The 20145-nt window shown below is 40.4% G+C and overlaps 1 protein-coding gene and 1 long non-coding RNA gene across 3 annotated transcripts in view; one reads left to right on the forward strand and one right to left on the reverse strand.

Annotated features, from left to right (window-relative positions):
- Positions 1 to 1052: 1052 nt before the first annotated feature.
- Positions 1053 to 9200, reverse strand: LOC311254400. The gene is made up of 4 exons (XR_014622251.1): positions 9113 to 9200; positions 8036 to 8114; positions 5875 to 7905; positions 1053 to 1273 (listed from the first exon to the last, which is right to left on the reverse strand). It is a non-coding gene; the product is annotated as an uncharacterized lncRNA (long non-coding RNA).
- A 475-nt stretch (positions 9201 to 9675) lies between these two features.
- Positions 9676 to 20145, forward strand: part of mtmr14 (myotubularin related protein 14) — a 33242-nt gene continuing 22772 nt past the window's right edge. For both annotated transcript variants that reach the window (XR_014622250.1, XM_084348139.1), the window contains exons 1-4: positions 9676 to 10491; positions 11817 to 11965; positions 13480 to 13588; positions 16012 to 16087. Coding sequence is in view for 1 of the 2 variants with exons in the window: in XM_084348139.1 (XP_084204265.1) it covers positions 10357 to 10491; positions 11817 to 11965; positions 13480 to 13588; positions 16012 to 16087 (469 nt within the window). In the remaining variant the exon portion in view is untranslated. The remainder of the gene's footprint in view (positions 10492 to 11816; positions 11966 to 13479; positions 13589 to 16011; positions 16088 to 20145) is intronic.

Below are 20145 nucleotides of genomic sequence, written 5' to 3' on the forward strand. Positions count from 1 at the left end.
CCTTCCGGATTTCAAAGTAAAGGACGACGTGAGGTAAAAAAAACCCAAACAAACATTGTTTCCATAAGTAGTTCAAGATTCAAATACTGCTGAACTAAGTAGTGTTTAGTCTACTTGTATAAGTAGTACTATGAAGTACTTTTACTGTGTATTTTTCGATTAATCCTTTGTCAAAATCCATACCAAGGAACAAGAATAAGTCTTTTCACCCAGATTCATATACTGCTGAACTTAGCACTTCCTAGACTACTTGACCCAAAAAAACCCAAACATTGTTTCCATAAGTAGCTCAAGATTCAAATACTGCTGAACTAAGTAGTTTTTAGTCTACTTGTATAAGTAGTACTATGAAGTACTTTTACCGTGTACCTTTCGAGTAATCCTTTGGCAAAATCCTTACCAGAGAACAAAAATAAGTATTTTCGCCCAACTTTGATGTGGAATAAAAAACCTATTTTCCATAAGTAGTCCAATATTCATACATGGCTGACCTAAGTACCTCCTAGACTACTTGCTTGAATAATATGAAGTACTTTTACTGTATACTTTACTTTAAGTAATCCTTTGGCAAAATTCTTACCAGAGAACGAGAGTAAGTATTTTCGCTCCAACTTTAATGTGGAATAAAAAACATTTCTTTTAAAAATAGTTCAAGATGCATATACTGTTGAAGTAGTAGTTTGTCACCTTCATATTGGGCTGGATTAGTGGCAAGAAAGCGATAGGCTGGCGTAGCTGGCAGAGCAGGAAGAGGGCAAGATGGTGTGGCTAGCAAGACTAGCTGAGAGCAAGCTGGTGGCTGGAGAGTACCAAAGCATTCAAACATGTACAGTAGTTGTGGGATGACTGCTCTGTTGTTTCTGGCTTTTGATGTTATACATACCCAAGGTTGCTTTGATGTTGCAATAAACACACATACAAGCATCTCTTAAATTAGAATGATCTATTTCAAATACAAAATACTATTTACATTTTTTCACATTTTTAAAATAAAGAAAAAAATATACTTAAAATGTGTTTTTGAAAATTAAACAAAATGAACACCTTTAATTACATACATCTATCTAGTTATTTAAATTTTAAATCACACCATTGATTCAAACATGAAACACACTGTCATTCAAAGACCTTAAGATCCCCTTAAGATCTTAAGTCCTATGTGCACACAAAGCAATTCCAGTTGCCCGCCCTGGCATCTTTCAGTTGGTCTTTACTCTTCCCCAGGCACTGCACGTGTAACCATCTGCCACAGCTATCGCACCGTATCTGTAAACTGAAACAAGTGATTATAAAATCTAATTAACCTTTAATCAGAAATAATGGAGAAGATGTACAATAGAGGATAATTTCTCGTTATTGGCGAGGCAATCGGTCTTTATAATAATTTTCTCTTTAGATTTCTATATGACGTATTATGTCCACTTTATTACATGTAGCAACTAGTCTGTAGCATACTGGCCTCAAAGACTGGTGATGAATATCAAAATATACTAAGCCTCCAATATTTGAGGTATATCTTTCTGTGAGGATCCTTCATTTTAGAACTTTCAATATTTTATTAAACAATGTTACGCTTTACAATTTAAGTGAATCCTTGCAACATATTATATCATGTCTAATTTTTAAAACCAGGCCTTTTTTAAAATTCAAAAACTGTTCTAAGTATTACTTAAGTTTCTAGGACAAACCATCCATCTTATCACTGCCATTGGAAGTCTACGGTCACTACACTACAATTTTTACTTTTTGGTACTATTCATTGATAAGTTATGCAGTGCATGTGACCTGCTTATCCCTGCTTCCCATATTTTGAGAGTGACCGACAGGATGCTGGTGTGATGAAGAGGAGGACAACGTCTGAAAACACACAAGCCTCTTTTTCAGTGATCCCTTCTCCATTATGAGTGGTGCTTCAATGCATTCAAGGCATGCCATAAAAAGTAAGTAAAACCTATTTCAGCGAAGAATAGCAGAATTTCATATGATGGACTGTTTTGGTATGTTGATTATAGTAAAGCCACATATAATGAGTAAATGCAGCTTTAAATTGTATGCAGTGGACTGAGTTTTTTCAGGCAGGGTTTTCTCATGTTTCTCACCAAGGGCGCAATTTCCACTGGGGACAGGGGGGACATGTCCCCCCCACTTTTCAAAATCATGTTTTTGTCCCCCCCACTTTTTACAGTATGAAAACTAACAGTAGGCACAGGCTGTAATTGCAAAACAACAAGAAACCCTGCGTATACTGACCGCTCGGAACAACACCGTTACCTGTTGTATACTGGCTTCAGGCTGTACGATCGCTAAAACGCTGACGACCAGTGAGTAACGAGAGTAGCCTCTAACTTCATGAACGCAGCTCAAACCAACCCGGTGCCTCAGCATGGTGACCAAGCTTTGATAAATACACCGGATCAGCGCAAACTCACGCATTTCAGCCGGGTCGCTACCGGAGCTAAATAAAAAAATAAAATAAAATAAAAGCGCTCCTCGCGGTGGAGCTGAGAACAGCGGAGTTTCCTCTACTACAGCTGAACAGCTGACATGTGGTCAAGACGTACAGACCTGTCACAGTCTCACGGTGCATTTCATAATTATAAACTTCAACCTCAGAGCTCTCTGTCCTCAGACTGTCCTCACCTGTCCTGAACATCACACAGGGACAACATGGAGCCATGGAGCTGCTTGTGTGATTGGTTACTGAGTTGAGTTGATTTGTGTCTGACTGTCAGTCTGTGACCAACATTGTCTATGGTGCTGAAAGCTCAAGCAGGTTGATGTCTGGCTGAGTCAGTAGCTACCATGTCTTTGGTACAACACAAACATTAAATGGACACAGACAGTCTACAATTAACATGGTAGCTACATGGCTTAGACATGGTAGCCACTGACTCAGACAGTGACCTGTGTGCGTGTGTGTGTGTGTGTGTGTGTGTGTGTGTCAGAGGGGGTGATCTGTGGCATTGCCTTCTGCAGAAATATTTAGTGTGACTTTTTAAATAACTATCACAAGGGCCCATCGAGAATGCTCCTCCCTCTCTGTGCTGAGACCCACGCTCCGCCACTGGCAGTATGGCTAATGACAAAATAGTAGGCTAGGGTTAAATAGAAATGGCATGATTTAAGCTCTACGCAGGCAGAAATCGAGCGCACTATGCACGCACAAATTTGCCGTTCCTACTTGTGTCCCCCCCACCTCTGAAACTAAAGTTTCGCCCTTGTCCATGTGTCTCCTTCATTGTGTAATTTGGCGATAATTACACGTGGCTTGTCTCCTGGTTTTCTTTGCGCCAGGCCGCGATGTGAGCGCTCCACCACAATATCTTTGTCCATCTGGAAAACTTCCCGGAGTAGTTTTGAAACTGCCGTGGGAGAGCTTGATCCCAGCTGCTCCGCGACCCCCGTGATCCGAGTATTGCCTCTCCTCATCCTCCCCTCTAAGTCTTTACACTTTTCTTTTAAATCTTCCACTTTTTCCTGAGGTCCGTCACTGTGTTTTGTGTTGATACCACCTCGTCCGTCCACGTTGACAGTCCCTCCTCGGTGGCTCTCACATTAGCTTTCATGCGGTCAGTCTCAGCGCGGGCCGCCGTTGTATTGTTGGTGATTTCCGTTTTCACTGCCGTTATTTCCCTCTTTAATGATTCAAAATCGTCAGCCAAGGCATTCTTCAGCTCCTCTCTTATAATGGAGGTAATGTCTTTTCTTAAAGAGGAGAGGATATCAGGTGTCAACGTCTCCGCGGGAGTAGGCGAGGCCTGCGTGGCGTCTCCTGGACTCTTCCCCGAGGAGGCATTGGGCCTTGTGTTGGACGAGCCGTCGTATTTGTATTTTCGGAGATTGGACGCCATCCACTTCGATTTTACTTACTTTTGACACCGCTTTGGTATGTTAAAGGTGGGCTTTCAGTGTTTTTCGTGTAATTTAGGGTATAAAAGTCGTTTAATTATGAAATTATTAAGGATTCTGCAGGAGCTCCGAGAAACACATCTTACTCCATTGTGGCTCACTAGCGCCCCCCCAAATTCTGTTATTTTAATGCCAGGTCCACCCTTACATTGATACCTGCCAGGCTCAGCAGGAGAGTCTTTTAATTTTGTAGATGTTCCAGCTTTTGCCTTTTCTAATTATTTACTTGGATATGTTGAAATCTGCAGCAGTTGTACAGGTCGAATGTCAATATTTCCCCCGTGTTATTACACAAGCTCAACAGAGTATATCCTAGGACATCTAGAAAGAGAGGACAATACGAAGAAGTTTATTGTTCAAGTAACTTTATCTGTTCTTAACTCCTAATTCAGCCTACTCTTATATGTTTTACAATGGAAATATTAAAGTGAACATTAAAAAATATTATGGTAAATAACATGGAGTGATTCACACATGGCTGATCATGTGACCTGTGAAAACAGCAGGGTGTAGCCATGTCTGCCATCATAACAGCACATTGAGTATTCATTCGCTGTATGACTGATGACTAATATTAATACTGATGGCTTAATTTGACTTTTACAGTCTCATGTATAAATTAATGTCACTACAAGGTTAAGTCCCCCAAAACAATACAGCTGCCCTCTCATACTAATGACATAGATTATTGCAACACACAACTGTCATGTGACTGCAGATGTAATTTAAACATGCACACACACACACACACACACACACACACACACACACACACACACACACACACACACACACACACACACACACACACATTGCTGGCTCATTGCATCCTCCCCCATGTTTGCTAATATTACATTTAGGCCTCTTGCTCACATAAGACTAAAGCCATTTATTGCATTTATAATAAGGTTACTGAAGAGCTATAAATAAATAAATATTGCTAGCTAGATAAATATTTGTATGCAAATAAAATACTCAAAATATACAAGTGCTACAACAGAAACTTGCATGTTACAAAACAGTTCATCCCACGTACTCTATCTGGCAAAAATATTGTGGTCAACTTAAAATTTCTTCCAGTCCGTTGACTGCTATTTCTTGAGAACCTAAATTCTAGAAAGGGAACAGTTGGCAGGACACTGCAGAGATCCTTCCACAGGTTGAAATGAGGGTGAGTGTTTTCATTATCTCATTAATCTTTTGTAAATACAGGAAGATGTAAGAGTGACTTCCTGATGTATTTTAACGCATGTACAATGCTGCTATTTGACCTCTTAACTAATGCACAAGTGATTGTGTGCCTACAGTATATGAAAGCCCATAATGGCCAAAAGTGCAATTATTTTTTAAACTAATTAATCTCGTTATCTCACGAAGACAAGCTTTTGTTATCCTGAGATAACAAGATAAATGAATCCATTATAACAAGAAAACAAAAGGTTGTTCCCTCTCATCACTGATAGCTGAATGTTTAGTAGATCAGCAGTGCCATGCCAGCATGCACACATGGTGTCTTGACAAGTGTAGCAACAGATTTAAAGGTGTTATTGATCACATTCAGCCACTAAATGTGGCTTATTACATCTTTCCCACAAACTGGCAACTACTAAGACTGTTGCTGCTGACGAAACACAGTTACCACATGATATTAATGGCTTTATACTATTGGCTGACAAACCTTGTTGGATGCTGGAACCAACTGTCAGAATTAAATCATTTTGGACCTGACACATTTTTTCAAGTATTAACTCACAATCATAATAATGTTTTTAAGGAGAAGAGACACTTGCACCTTGCTACAAGCTCTGTAGATGTACTATTTAAAAAAAAACGATTATCAATATGACCTTTCAGCTGAAAAAGTCAGATCAAGGAATGCCCACAACTGATCAATATATCACATTGTACATCAATCTTTATAATGAATATATAGACACTATTAGCCTATACAATTCAAACACTCACCAATGTGGTTAGTTTCTTTTCCTGAGGCCCACGAGAGGTTGTAGTCTCCTGGACAGAAACACATGTGCTTTGAGTTGAACACTGTATGTCAGACTGTTGTTCATTCTTGCCTGACTCAACACAGAATAATAGACCATTAAAGCATTTTCAGCTGCTTACACCATTATTACATCCGTCACAGACTTACAGACTTGGCATAACAAACACTCAGCCAGCTACTCCTGTGTCTCACTCTAAAGAGTCTGTTCATAAACAAGCACTGCATTTTTACACCTATCACTTGCAGTAGTCAGAATGTAAATACTCTCATATCAAATCAATAAGTAAAACATTTATATGGAAAAAGTTAATACGGCTTGCTTTGAAACTCACAAACTCACCCCATAGTGCAGCGTGTATATGTCACAGTCCATTCTTATGGATCTAATGAAATCATTTGCTCATGATAAAAGATGTCATTATCTCCGGAAAACAACCTGTGTTATTCTGTGATAATGACATAAATAAATGTCGTCAAGTGATGTCACTTGAGTCAGTGTCGGCTGGGGATGAAGACCAAAACTAATACACTCTGGGGGTATGGATTTATAAAGAATTGAGTTTCCCAAATCTCTACCCGACCCCTCATCTCTGCTCAAGGCTATGCTAAAGAATAACAAAGACAGATGAGTTGCATTATGGGTAGGATGTATGGACTAAAAAGACGATGAACTAAAAAGGACACAGTCTCCTGTTCTGCTGCTTCAATTTTGATTATTTTTCATGTGTGTAGGATTTAGGGGGACCTCCTTTTGAATATATATTCATAATTATGTCTTCATTAATGTAAAATCACCCTGAAAATAATAGTTGTAGCACTTTTGCTTCCTAAGAATGGACCTATTCCACTGTCAATGCTAAATAGTAATCAACACATTCACACTATCAACTTTGATGCTCTACCTACCCCTCTAGCACCAGTTTTGCCCATGAAAGGCTTTGCACTCAAGTTAGCGATAATAAGTTATATGCTACGTCCAGTGATGTCATTTCTGTATGTTTACTTACTCAAATAACATAATTTGCAAACAAATCACTCTAGGTCACCAGGACCACCCCTAACTCAGACTTTTCTCTGTCTTTGTAGTGCTGCTTCAAGAAGTGATGCCAGAGTGGTAACAACAGCATCAAACTGAGAAGCATAGGGCTACTGACCAGGCTGCTATATTTGAAGCGTTGGGAGAAAGAACGGGGTGATAGTAACTGATAGTTTCTTTATTGTGCATTTTGTAAAAACTAATCCTGATTTATAATGTGCTAACTCAGTGGTTAAAATCTGGTTAGGTTTCGGCAAAAAAAGGAGAAACAAAAAAATCTTTCATGGGTCTGTGGTTACCAGGCCCGTCCACCATATTGCACCAACATGTTTCTATAGTAGTTCAGAGCAGACAAACCAAACAGTGGCTGTATAAAGGGCCCCTTCACGTTTTAGGCGGCCACCTTGGGTTCTCTGACATGACTGCAAGGGAAGAGTGAGTGGAGTCCCAATTGGAGGGTGGACCAATCTGCAACCTCACTGCTAGATGCCACTAAATCCTACACAGTGGACCTTGACATTGTCCACTGAGAGTCTGAAAATGTAATTGAAGTGTGATCCTAAATCATTGCAGTACTCTTAACAATGTAACAGATCAATATCACCTCCCCAGAGAATTCTTTATTAATCTGGCTTGCTTTCTCTCTAGTGAATAAGAGAAAAACAAGCGTTGTCTATATGTTTCACATTAAGATATTGCCCCCATCGTCATCAACGATAGGCCTACCAGTATAACAATAACTAAACTGACAATATTCAAGGAAAACGTTAGGTTTGGGGTTTTTGTTTGGACCCAAAATGCAGAGAACGGAGGCAGGTGTTCAGTCCAAGGGTGAACACAATGAGGTGAACGAGGAGGGCAGGCAGGCAAGACGGTGTGGTAAGGAGATGGTGGAGAGTGTGCTTCCAGGTGGGCTAGAGACGCTGGGAGGCAGGCAGAGAGACGCTGGAGAGATCTGTTTACCGAAGAAGGAAAAAACACAAGAATGAGCTGTGATCCAATATCCAAAAGGACTGTAGCAAAACACTGGAAACGTAGAGATTAAATTCACTCAGGAAGTAGCTCAAAAACTCTCATATCTTCACCATACATGACGGAGTAGTGAAGAGACCAGGGATATAGTCAGAGGCTGATGAGTTGATGGGATACAGGTGCGTCTCTTTGCTGCAGCGGGAACCGGTGACCATGCCCTCACACACAGACACACACACAAACACACATTCACAGGAAGAAGCAGGAGAAGTGGAACAAACAAAAACCCCAACTGCCATGGCAGGCACCATGACAGGAAAATATGTGTCTGTGCAGTGTTTGTTCAGAACACTGTCCACTGAAAAGTCCTCACTCAGTGAATGTGCTCCCTGGAGGTTTCAAGTATCAACATCACAATTGTGCTTCGAAACTAGTTTTAATGTCATAAAACCATCTTGTAGTTACACATCTAAAGCTGAGGTTTAAGGTGAGTACAAATAACTTTCACTCACTCACTGAATATGAAAACAAACTGCACATACATTGTTTGCACAGTGCAAGTCAAACTCCAAGTGAGGTAATAACTAGCAAAACACATTTTTGAGTAGAGGGGAGCTTTAAAGCTGCACAAGGTAATCTGCAAAATAGCACATAAATTTGAATCTTCTATATGACAAGACAATAATTACAGGGCCAGATGTTGTGGCTGTTTTTCCTTTATTAGGTAGAAATCTTGAATTATTTTTCGAATTACAGAGAAGATTTGAGTGTCGCAAATGTGAAGACTACTAAGCCTGTTGGTGTTGCTGCCCTTTTAAATCTAACAATATTTTAGTTTAACTTTCTTGCCTTTTGTGTCTTTTGCCCTCCTTTGGGGGAAAGGATAGCATGAGGGAGGGAATTAAGAACTGTTTGTTAGTGCTGGGGTTTTAGCCTTCTAATGCATTGATTAAAAAATTATATTCAATAATTGTGGGTGGCTTCATCAATTTTCAAAAAAGGTATATCTATATATATATACATATATGTGTGTGTGTATATGTATGTGTATATTATATACACATAATATATTTATACACACACACACACATACACACACATATATATATATATATATATACTGCCACAACTTTAAAACCACCTGCTTAATATAGTGCAGGTTCCCCTTGTGCTGCCAAAACAGCTCTGACCTGTCAAAGCATGGTCACAAGACCTCTGGTGGTGTCCTGTGGTGTCTGGCATCAGGACAGTGGATTCTTGGGGTCTTGTATGTTGGGGGGCTGGACATGGATCAGACTTGTTCCAGCCCGTCCCACAGGTGCTCAATCCGATTGGGGAATTTGATGACCTGGTCAACACCTTGAGCTCTTCCTTGTGTTCCTCAAGCCGCTCCTGATCCGTTGTGATGAGGGGGTGTACCTGGTCCACAACGGTGTTTGGATGGGTGGTGTGTGTCAAGTGGCATCCATATGAATGACAGCACCCAAGGTTTCCCAGCAGAACACTGAAAATCAGGCTAATTCACCCAAATTATTCATAAAGAGTGAGAGCAAAATTGTGTTATAAACCAATCTTGGAATTATGGAGCAGTTGAGGTGAAAAACATAATATCATGCAAGAAAGAGCTTTTGCAGCTCGTTTTTCTGAGTAAACAAACTGTAGCTGCAGACTCCAGAACACCAGAGCTGCTCTGGTCAACAACAAACGTCATTTAAAGGGGGAGATGACAGTCACGTGGTCATGTCAGCTTCCTGTTTACCGCCTGTTGTACCTTCAGACTGTAGTACACAGATTGCAACACCACTCTGCACTGCTGGGTCTTTCATCCATAACAAACATTTGCAGCACTGAGACCCCACAGTCACAGGCTCCAATATTGCATTACTTTAATCCGTTTATCATCATGGCCGTGGTTACTAAGGAGACATGACGACGTGACATTGAGGAAACGTGAGCAGGCCGGGAAGGATCCGGGAGATTTCCTGACTCCAGCTGACCGGAGTTGCTGAGAGTCCGCGATCACTTCAACAGATGTCTCAAACAAAACAATGGTGATGTGGAGGACTACAAAGGTCTGATATTGTCTCAAATGAGTATTTCGAGGTTTTTGAGTTAGTGGAAACGACCAACCAACGCCTGGGAAGCTGAACTAGCCTGTTAGCTAGTCGTGCTAACTCCGGTAGCAGCAGCTGCCGTGGTCCGAGTGGCTGGCTGTGCGGGCTGGCGACAGGGTTGTGTTCGGAGCGTGGAGCAGCTCGCCGGTGCCCTGAATTCAGGAAGACTCCCCGGCTCTGGCCCCCTCAAGCGGGCAGTCAGGAAGAAGCTGGCTGGGAAGGGATGGCCTGGTCGGTCTTCCCGTTCCAGAGGACAAGGCTCTGCGGTGTTTGAAGGAGGTCGAGTTCGGCTCGAGGCCACCACAGCGGGTCGAGGCGCTATGATGGCAGCCTCCCCCTCCGCGGCCGGCGGCTTCACGGCCACCGGTGTGTCGGTCAGAAAGAGCGAGGAGATAGCAGATTTGATAGATTTGTTTTCCAAGATGCAATACAGAGCAAAGGAAGTCACTCCTCGGGTAAGATTGGTCACTCAATGTACTTCAGCTACTTCACCATCTGTCGGAATCAAGGAAATTAAAGTGCCCTTGTACACCAGTAAAACATATTCTGTGGGTAGTGATATATAACCTCAACAACCTTAAGAAGCACTGCTCTGTTCGGCATACATGCGATCCACCAAGCTAGACTGTCTGTAAATGTGTTGTTCTGCATGGACTCCGCGTTCTTGATGCATTTCCTGCTGCGGTGTAACTCCTCTCCTGTATTTATAGCCTCATTAATGTCTGAAATGGATATGATTTTGATGAAAAACCACATTGCTAGCTGTATTTAATTACATTTTTGCCCTAGGAATATAGTCATCTGAGCAGTTCTCAAAATGTCATTGTATCTTCGATATGCTATTGCTCAATCAAGAAGAATTCAGTAAATTAATGTTTTGAAAGAAAAGTAGTTGTTTAGGGGTGGACAGCAAAATAGACTAAAGCTGTCTCATATCTGGCAAGTGCCTGATGGACAATGTCTGCAATTTTTAAATTGTAATGATCCCGAATTCCACACATGAGGACTTCATTGATGTTAATCCATACACAAGACATAATAACATATTGAATGGGTAAGCGAAATTCATATTACTGGTAGATATTGAAGTCTGCCTCTAAGTTTGCCACCCTCTGCCACGAAACTCAGTAGAGCGCATACCTCTGTCAAGGCCCAACAGCCCCCTTTAACTAAATCAAGCGTAATCCAATTGAAAACAACAACATATTTAATCCCCTAGATCCAGATTTTTTAAATCAATATCCATGAATTATTCCCTGAGAAATTAACAAAAATGTCAAAAAACGCCCCATCTCCCAATGTTACAGAAAGTGGGGAAAAAAATCCTTGATCCGTTTATTTGGATCCACACCAAAAGTTAATGAGGTCTATTCTGGGCTGAGACCCATCCTCCATCCAAGTTATGTGGAACACCATTCAATAGTTTTTTTGTTAACCTGCTGTCAAACCAACCAACAAACAGACAAGGGCAAAAGCATTAACTTATTTTTACAAGGACTGACGTCATTGTAATATATGTATCATCAAGCTAACTGTATAGTGGTAACATTGGTCTTGAATGCTACATGATTTATATCTTTGGATATACCTTCCATACTTTAAATTCCCAGATATTTATGATTGATCAGTGAATGTGGACTCCGTGGCTAGACCTTTAATATATCCAGTTTAGTTAACCATTTATTTCCATGCAAAATGACCCATTTCAAAGTTCTGTCATTTTCCGGATTAGGCTCTTTTTAAACCATGAGTTTTACTTTTGTTGTGTGTTTCTTTTCAGGTGGAGGAGATAGAGAAGCGTTGTCTGGAGTTATTTGCCAGAGATTACAAATACAGTATCATCCACAACGCCAATGGAGAGGTGTGCGGCCATTACCCCCGGCAGATCGTGTTCCTGGAGTATGAATGCACAGATGTTGAGAGAGACAGGTACCTCTCCACTACTCAGTCTGTCTGTCATGTTCAATACAAAGTCCAGTCCACTCAGTTACCAATTACCCTTTTGTGGTTGTTTGTGTCACTCCTCTAATCATGCACACCTTACTGCGATGCGGGGAGCAAAGGTCAGCCTCCATCTCCAGGCCCTCTGAACGCATCAAGGCAGCACAAGTATAAAGTCACTCTTCTGTCACATGAGGTCATATTGTAGCCTGAAAATTTTTTTTGCTATGATTCAATAAATGCTCATTTCTCACTGCTGATTAATGCATACTATTTTCCACTGTAGTGCTGGAAATGGACGATGTGCTCTAACATAGGAGGCTTTTCATATACTTCATTAAAAAAGCCTCCTTGTATGGCAAATCCCTCGTGCACAGAAAAAGTTTGCTCACAGCATAATGTTCCATTTCATAGTCTGGTCTGCAGTTTCCCACAGTTAAAGTAAGACACTGGGAAATAACTTTTGAGTTATTCATAGCAGCGTTTGTGTTGAGGTTAAATGAAAAATTGTGAACAAAAACATTTACAAAGAGTAAGTAGTAGTGTTGGAACAATTTGTCAGTCTGTAAGCTGATGGGGAGAAATTTAATTTACAAGTATCTATCAAGCAAAAACACGAAACGTGCACTGGTTCTAGCAAAGGGTGGCAATAAGAATAAAATCCTCACTCTACAACTTATTTTGTATACCAGTATTGATATATATCATGATATAGTGCCTTTTCTGGAAAATCATCAGACTGTTTCCAGATAAAGTATCTATTTTTGTCTTATCCAGTTAATTACATACCTGAAAAATCCAGGTCCATCACTTTCATTATATTTTTTGATGTCCTGACTGAAACAATGATCAGCTGGGCTGCCTGTGTCACTCCTCACCAGATGTTGGCTGCATTGCTGTTTGCCAACAGAAAAGAAGAAGAGACTTAGCCATTTTCATGTTGTTTTGTTGTTTCATTGTCAATGAAGATCTCTATCAAAACTGCCTGGAAACACTAATCTGGAAGCAAATGGGTTTCACACGAAACCAGCAGTTTACATTTTAGATGGCTTAAAGTAGATGTAGTCTGAATCACAAAAAAAACCCTTTGTTGGTTTTTTGGCAGTTTACTCTGGATTAAATTAAATGTTCTTGTGGCCTTTAAGATTTCCCCTGTGACTTATTTAACCCTTTAGATAAACATTCAAGTGTTCGTCTTTTTTATTGGCAGAATAGTAGCAGTCAGGCAGTTAAGATGTGTTGGTAGTGAATGTAATGAGATAATCAATAGTGGTTAAGTCTCGTTGAATGTCCCACTTAACTGTAACTTACATCTCAGAAGATAAGAATTGATTATGTGGAGGCGTCAGCAGTGTTAGCTTGTTTCAGCTGACTCTAAAGCGTGTAGTTAATGCTAACTGTTGTGATGCCAAGTGCTCTATAGTGGCATTTTCTGTATGACATGCTGAACTAGCCTGAAGTGGACTGACTGATGGATAACATGCTGTGGTTTGTGTGTGCAGGTTTGAAAGCACAGTGCAGATCAGTAAGCTGCAGGACCTGGTGAACCGGAGCAAGCTGGCTCGCTGCAGAGGGAGGTTTGTCTGTCCGGTCATCCTCTACAATGGCAAGGTACTGCTGCTCAGTCTCTACTCAGAGTTTCATATGGGTTATATTCCACTTTCTGTTCACAAGCAACAAATTCAAAACATTGTGTTAAAGTCCTGTCTTTATTGTTTCTGGTGTAAATTCCTGTAAATTCCTTCCTTCCTCGCTATTTACTGTCATGCTTGTTTCCATTTTGTTTGTTTTCTCCAACATTCCTAATTTCAGTTATTATTTAAAGGTACTATAGCCAAACTGACATAGATTGCTATTATTGGTCGGTCACAGCCTTTCACAGATATATTGGTATTGACGTATATGTTTTCTAATATGTGCTGATATGAAAACTTTTTGTAGTGATTATAAGCTTGATACCAGAACTTATTTTACTCCCTAGTATCAGTAGCAGCATTGCCCCTAAAATTGCTTTGGCTCTAAAAGGTCCAGGAGACTTTTTTTAAGAATAATCCTTTTTCCCACATGTATAGGTAGGTTTGTATGTAATGTACTATGAAAAGCATTTACAGTGTTAGTTACGCAATTACACAGAACATGACCCAACAGGTTAAAATCACAATTGTTCAGACTTTGCTCATGGACCACTAGACACAAAAATGATGTATCTGTTTCTATGAGATGCAAAAAAAAAGTGGGCTTGTGGTCTCAGATACTGTATGTCCCCTGCACTAAGAACAAATAATGGCAAAACAACACCCAAAAAACTTCAAAGTGCGTTACAACATCAAATTCATGTGGTTTAGGTTGCATTTGTCTGTGCTTAACACTGTCAGACTATCAATACATCTGAGGAATGAGACTGAACAACCCTGTGGATTGCAAAAGAAGGCATATTTAAGGCAGAGAGAGGTTGAGGGATCCCTCATGTAACAATGCAAACAAAATTCCAACTTGGAGCTGCTGTGCATTAAATCTTGTGTACTAGTCCGGTATGTTTTCTGTCCAGTCAAAAAGAGTCAATATCAGTCATACAAATAGCCTTTTTCTTTGTTTTTTTTATAGCAACAAATTCTGCCACATGTTTGTTTCACCTTCAATACTCCTTGCATTGTTCACCCCTTCACAGATGTTGGTAAAACACCTACTCTTGACATGGGAGTGATTAACAGCAGCTGATTGCAAGACCGTTGACATGATCAATACTCATTTTGTTACGCGTTTAGTTTTCCTGTTTTACTTCCTCTAAAAGAAAACATTGCCTCGTTCACATCTTAAAATTAGTGCATTTGTTAGAGCCCGACTGATACTCAATTTTTGGAACCAATGCCGATACCAATATTAGGGAGTAAGTAATGTGATTATCAAACACAGGTTTTGTAACAGAGGGCAGGATATTTACTATGTAAACAATACACTGTTACTGAAATGGCCTCAGCACACAGTACATTTCTCTGCGAATTGAATGATTATAAATCACCCCAAGCATGTTTTTCTGCATTATAATTCCTATATATTATTCTGCTAATAATCCATGGCAAATGGATATCATGCTCTAGTATTTGTAAGAAACTGTTCTGAAAGACAATAGCAGCACTGCAACTTTTTACTAAAACACACTGTGACGGGGATAAAAGCAGGGCTGGTTATAATTAGGGCTGGGACTTTGTAATTAATTAATCGAAATTAATCGCATTTTTAATCGCATATAAATATTTGACCTGAGAACAGTGAGAACCAATTTTTTTCATATGGGTTTTAGTATACCATTGAATAATGACTGAATACATAAGCTTAAGCAACAAAACATTGTTTTGTTTTTTTTCAAGGTGGTACTTAACCAAGAGGTTGAAGTCTTATGCACCGTGAGACAGTGACAGGTCTGTAGGCTACCTACGTCTTGACCACATGTCAGCTGTTCAGCTGCAGCAGAGGAAACTCCGCTGTTCTCAGCTCCACTGCGACGAGCGCTTTTGAAATTTAAAAAAAAAAAATTAAGCTCCAGTAGCGACCGGCTAAACGACGGGAGGATACTGTAAACCGGCGCAGATCCGGTGTGTTTATCAAAGCTTGGTCGCAGTGCTGAGGCACCAGGTCGGTTTGAGCTGCGTTCAGGCTACATTAAACTTTATAGATCCATGGGCAGTGATCAGTGTCGGCGGCTTTTTAACTCGTTAAATAATTGTGCTCCAGTATAATCGGTACGCCTGAAACTCATCCAGTGAGAAACGTTCCGCGGTGCAAAAATAAGTGCGATTAAAATGCGTTAATTTTTTTAACGCGTTAATTTTTGTGTAATTAATTAATCTTTATTAACGCGTTAAAGTCCCAGCCCTAGTTATAATATAATGCACAGATCTTCTGTGGCCGCCACTACCTCTTTTCTGTATGTTTAGGCCGGACAGGTGACAAGACTATTAATAATTTTTCAAGTTCACATGCTGGTATGAGCAGTAAAATGGTGCTGATCCTGTATGGTTTGTTCCTCATTACAGCATATATGCCGGTCGTCCACTCTGGCAGGATGGGGGGAGCTGTACGGACGCACAGGCTACAACTACATCTTCTCAGGTACAACACTAACAGGCACATGCATACACACACATACACAAAACTTAAATTTAGCCTAAACAGGGGAAGTTGTGATTGTCTTATTTTCCATGGTAGGTTTCAGTTCCCTGTATGCTCTCTGCCCTGTAGTGAGTAGTTGCAGCAGTTGTCAGACAGCTGCCAAAGTTTTCCTATTTGGACTTAATGTTCCTCTGAAAAATGACTGCGGGTTAGCTTCATTCATAATGAGTCAACAAATATAAAGAAATGTTTCTTTCCGGCACATATTGTGATGTGTAAGGTATAATGCCCAAAGAAGTGTCCATTTTCAGGAAATAATGGACAACGTGGAGGCCCACTTATACCATGGTCATTTCATGTGTTTTGCGATCATAGTATAACATTTTTCACAAACAGTAACTCTGTTTCCCTGGTAACACCTGAGAGTTTAGCTGAAAAGAGCCATTACAATTCCATCAGGTACTCATGTAATGGAAACGTTGTTCACTACTCCAGTAAATAGGATGGACTTTAAATACAACTTAGCAAAGGTAGATAAACTAGTCCGCTCAGCTCAATGAATCCTTTGGTTCAGCTGTTAGCCAGACATATTATGCTTGCAAGATTCAAAGTCAACAACATTGTGTATGGTCGACAAACGGTGAATATAATTTCACAGCATGTTTAACAACAAGACAAACTATCTAACCAGCCATGTCACTGTCCCCAAATAAAATTAAAAACCTTTCACTAACAAATGTGTGTCCGGCTGCAGCCTGAAGTAGTGAGTTAAACAGTGAACAGGATGTGGGAGGATCTCTTGATACAGTCAGCTCAGAGGAACAGTGTAGCGGCTGTAGTGAGGAGTAAACACACATAAAGTCAGTTTAATTAAACCAAAAGGGTTTACTCACCTATTCAGATTCAGACAACTTTATTAATCCCACCAGCTTGCCTTGCACACATACTAAAACGTACAGTAACATGTACACACAAAAATAGATTAGTAATAAATAAAAGAAGTATAAAATAGAATAAAATAAAATAGACCAGCAGATACATGAAAAACACAGGAGGCTTTCAATAAAAGATTGATAAAAGCAACAGAGGATGACAGGACTGATGAGTTAAGAGTTATCCATTACTTGTTACGGACAGTTCAGCCAGTGGACACTTAGGTTACCACATTTTAATTTACTACCACCCTGAATGTAGGCTTCTTGTTGCAGCGTGTGTGTTACAGCTAACCTGTGGCGTTCAGAGAATGATTCTCTCTCATTTTAGATACAGGATATCGCACCATTCAGAATGGTGAACAGCAAGTTTCAACGGAACTAATTAAGGAGTTCCAGAGGTGTCCTTATATCAAAACTTAATTTGCACCTTCCAGCCAATCAGAATCGAGTATTCACCCAGACCATGGTATAAGATAAAATTATGATGGAAGTAAGCAACAACCATGGTATGCTCTAGAAAATGTTTGCTGCAGTGATTTGTGTTAAGTGAGCTAAAATATGCAATGTGCAATGAGGGGTTATTATAGACAATATATGTGCACTTTCTTTCAGTTGAGTCTCCAGTTTGATTATGGCTACAGCTCATAATTATTTGTATTATGTATTTTATGACCCCCCACAGTAATTACTCAAAAGAGGACTAACATAAATAACCAAGCCAAGTTGCAGTTGAGAAGAAGATGATTTTTTTAAATAAACCACAACCGAACAAAAGGAAAACCCCCCCCCCCCAAAAAAAATCAAACAAACAAACTGATTGGCCGATCAAAATAAACAAAATAAGGACAGCCTCCCAGACCAACCCACAAGGGCCGCCGGAGCTGGGCTCTAACCCTCTACCCTAACACAAAGAAACAAACTAAACCTAACTGAAACAAAGCCACAAAAGGAGAGCTACTGAACCTCTCAGATAAACGCAACAAAACATAATACCACAGTCAGCTTCCAGGCTAACTGACTGCTGCTCTGGTCAGATGGCGGAAGGAAGAGAAAGTAGCCCCATTCACACTGCCCTTTGAGTGCGGGGATCCTGAGCCAATTCTCAGCATCCTCCTCTGTGTGAAAGTTTCAGATGCGGCGGGGGGTGAAATTTCACTGCGGCTCTGATGCGCCTCCGGAGGTAGTATCAGAGGTGCAGCAGAGGTGGATGAATGGATAACCCAGCGGCACAGAGTGGGGGCGTGACGATCTGATGGTGTTCACTGTCTGATAACTAAACAGATCCTTCACTCAACAAAATATAGAGAAATGTCCCACAAAGCAACGTTACAGGACCATCAGTAACGTAGTGACTGGTAGTGTCTTTGGCAACTTATATGAGGAAAGAAATACCGCAGTTATACGTGGAAAAGCCTCTGTCCTCCTGTCTGTCCGACTGACTCTTCGTCACATTCCTGCCCGAAAAACAGCGTCTGTCCCCGGCAAAAACTTTAACTCACCAAGTGTTTGTCTCCTTCACTATTGTGTTGTTGTAGTTACTGTCTTGAAAAAAAATCACTGCAACGGTCAGCCCTCCTGACCGCGACTTCAGTGAACTTTCCCCCAGAAAACAGCCTCCCTCCCCGCGAGTGAAAGACTCAGACAGCGTCCTGTTTACTGATGGTGATAATGTAATTATGTAATTTAGAGAGAAAAACGTAACTTTGTCACTTTCCAGGATGCATGGTGGGCCAGGATCTCAATCACAACACATTATAACTGCATCCATATGATTATAAACAGTCAGCATGTAATGTTTAGATTAACAGGAGGACACCGGGGGAAATGCTTTGAAAAAAACACACAGACGTCATCATCATCATGACATGTACACGTACGCCTCTTTTGGATCCACAGCGCCGGCTTGCTGTATGAATTAACACTGGTGCGTCTTTACGCCGGAGTTGCTTGGTTCTGTGTGAACAAACAGGTGTAGAATTGTCGAACCTCCGCTGCGGAGATCATGCAGAGTCTCTGTGTGAAAAGGGCTAATGAGAGCCTAGTGCCCTGCCCCCTCTTATTGGTTGTCCTCATTCAGTCAGACCACTTTCACCTGGGAAGGGAGGAGCCTAAGCATCAGCCACAGTTGCGTGTCCTGGCCAGCAGAGCATGTAACATCAATTGCTGTGCTGATAATTTTCTCAATTAATCCATTAATCATTTGATTTACAAAACAGGCCAAATGGGGAAAGGGAAAACTGGGAAAAAATGTTGTCATGATATCCTTAATATTAAGGATTTATTCTTAAATATTCAAAATAATATTCAGTTTACTTGGAACCATCAAATATAAATCAAAATGTCAATGATTAATCAGCTATTGGTTGTCAGGTAGTTTGATTGTTTGACTGCGCGTGTTTCTGATTGAATTTATAGTTACATTGTCAATCGTTAATAAAGTGTGAATTAGTAATAAGTTATGTTTGAATGTATTCTGATCCATGTCTATAGTATTTGAAGGAAAGAACTCATAGGTCAGCTCCAGACCTGCTGTCTGCAATCTGCTATGTGATGATGTGTAGGTCAAAGGTGTACACAGGTGTAACATTGGTGTGTGTTTCTTTACCTTCAGTGGGTTCTGTGATGCAGTAACAGGACCTCACGCAGTGCCAAAGTTTAGACTTTTAGTTTAGGTTCCTGATCTCTAAAGCCGTTTTTTTCACATATGAACATATGAGTTGCCCTTTCACACATGTGGCACACTGTTTTTGTGGTGATATCAACACTACTTGAACTTGTCCAAAATATGAACAGAAGACTGGAAAACAGTATACAGGCAAACAGGAAAGAACACCAAATAGTTGTAACATCAACATCATTAACATGACCACTCTCTCGCTTTGAATTCTCTTGAAAATCACCTGCTCTGTTCATATATGAGCTCAATAAGACATTACACATTGTACTAGGGAGCTGGCAGGGTGAAGTCCAGGCCAATTGATTAGGACGTTTGTGTTCACACATACAGCTCCTCTGGGTAATACCTGAACAATGTCACGATAGCAGTGCCTGTATAAAAGGCACTTTAAATACTTATACATGGCCTAAAACAGGTTTTGTGAACCATTAGGGAAAGAGGTTATC

Source organism: Pagrus pagrus, assembly GCF_965226575.1.
Source record: "Pagrus pagrus genome assembly, chromosome: 3".
In the NCBI taxonomy this organism is placed as follows: Eukaryota; Metazoa; Chordata; class Actinopteri; order Spariformes; family Sparidae; genus Pagrus; species Pagrus pagrus.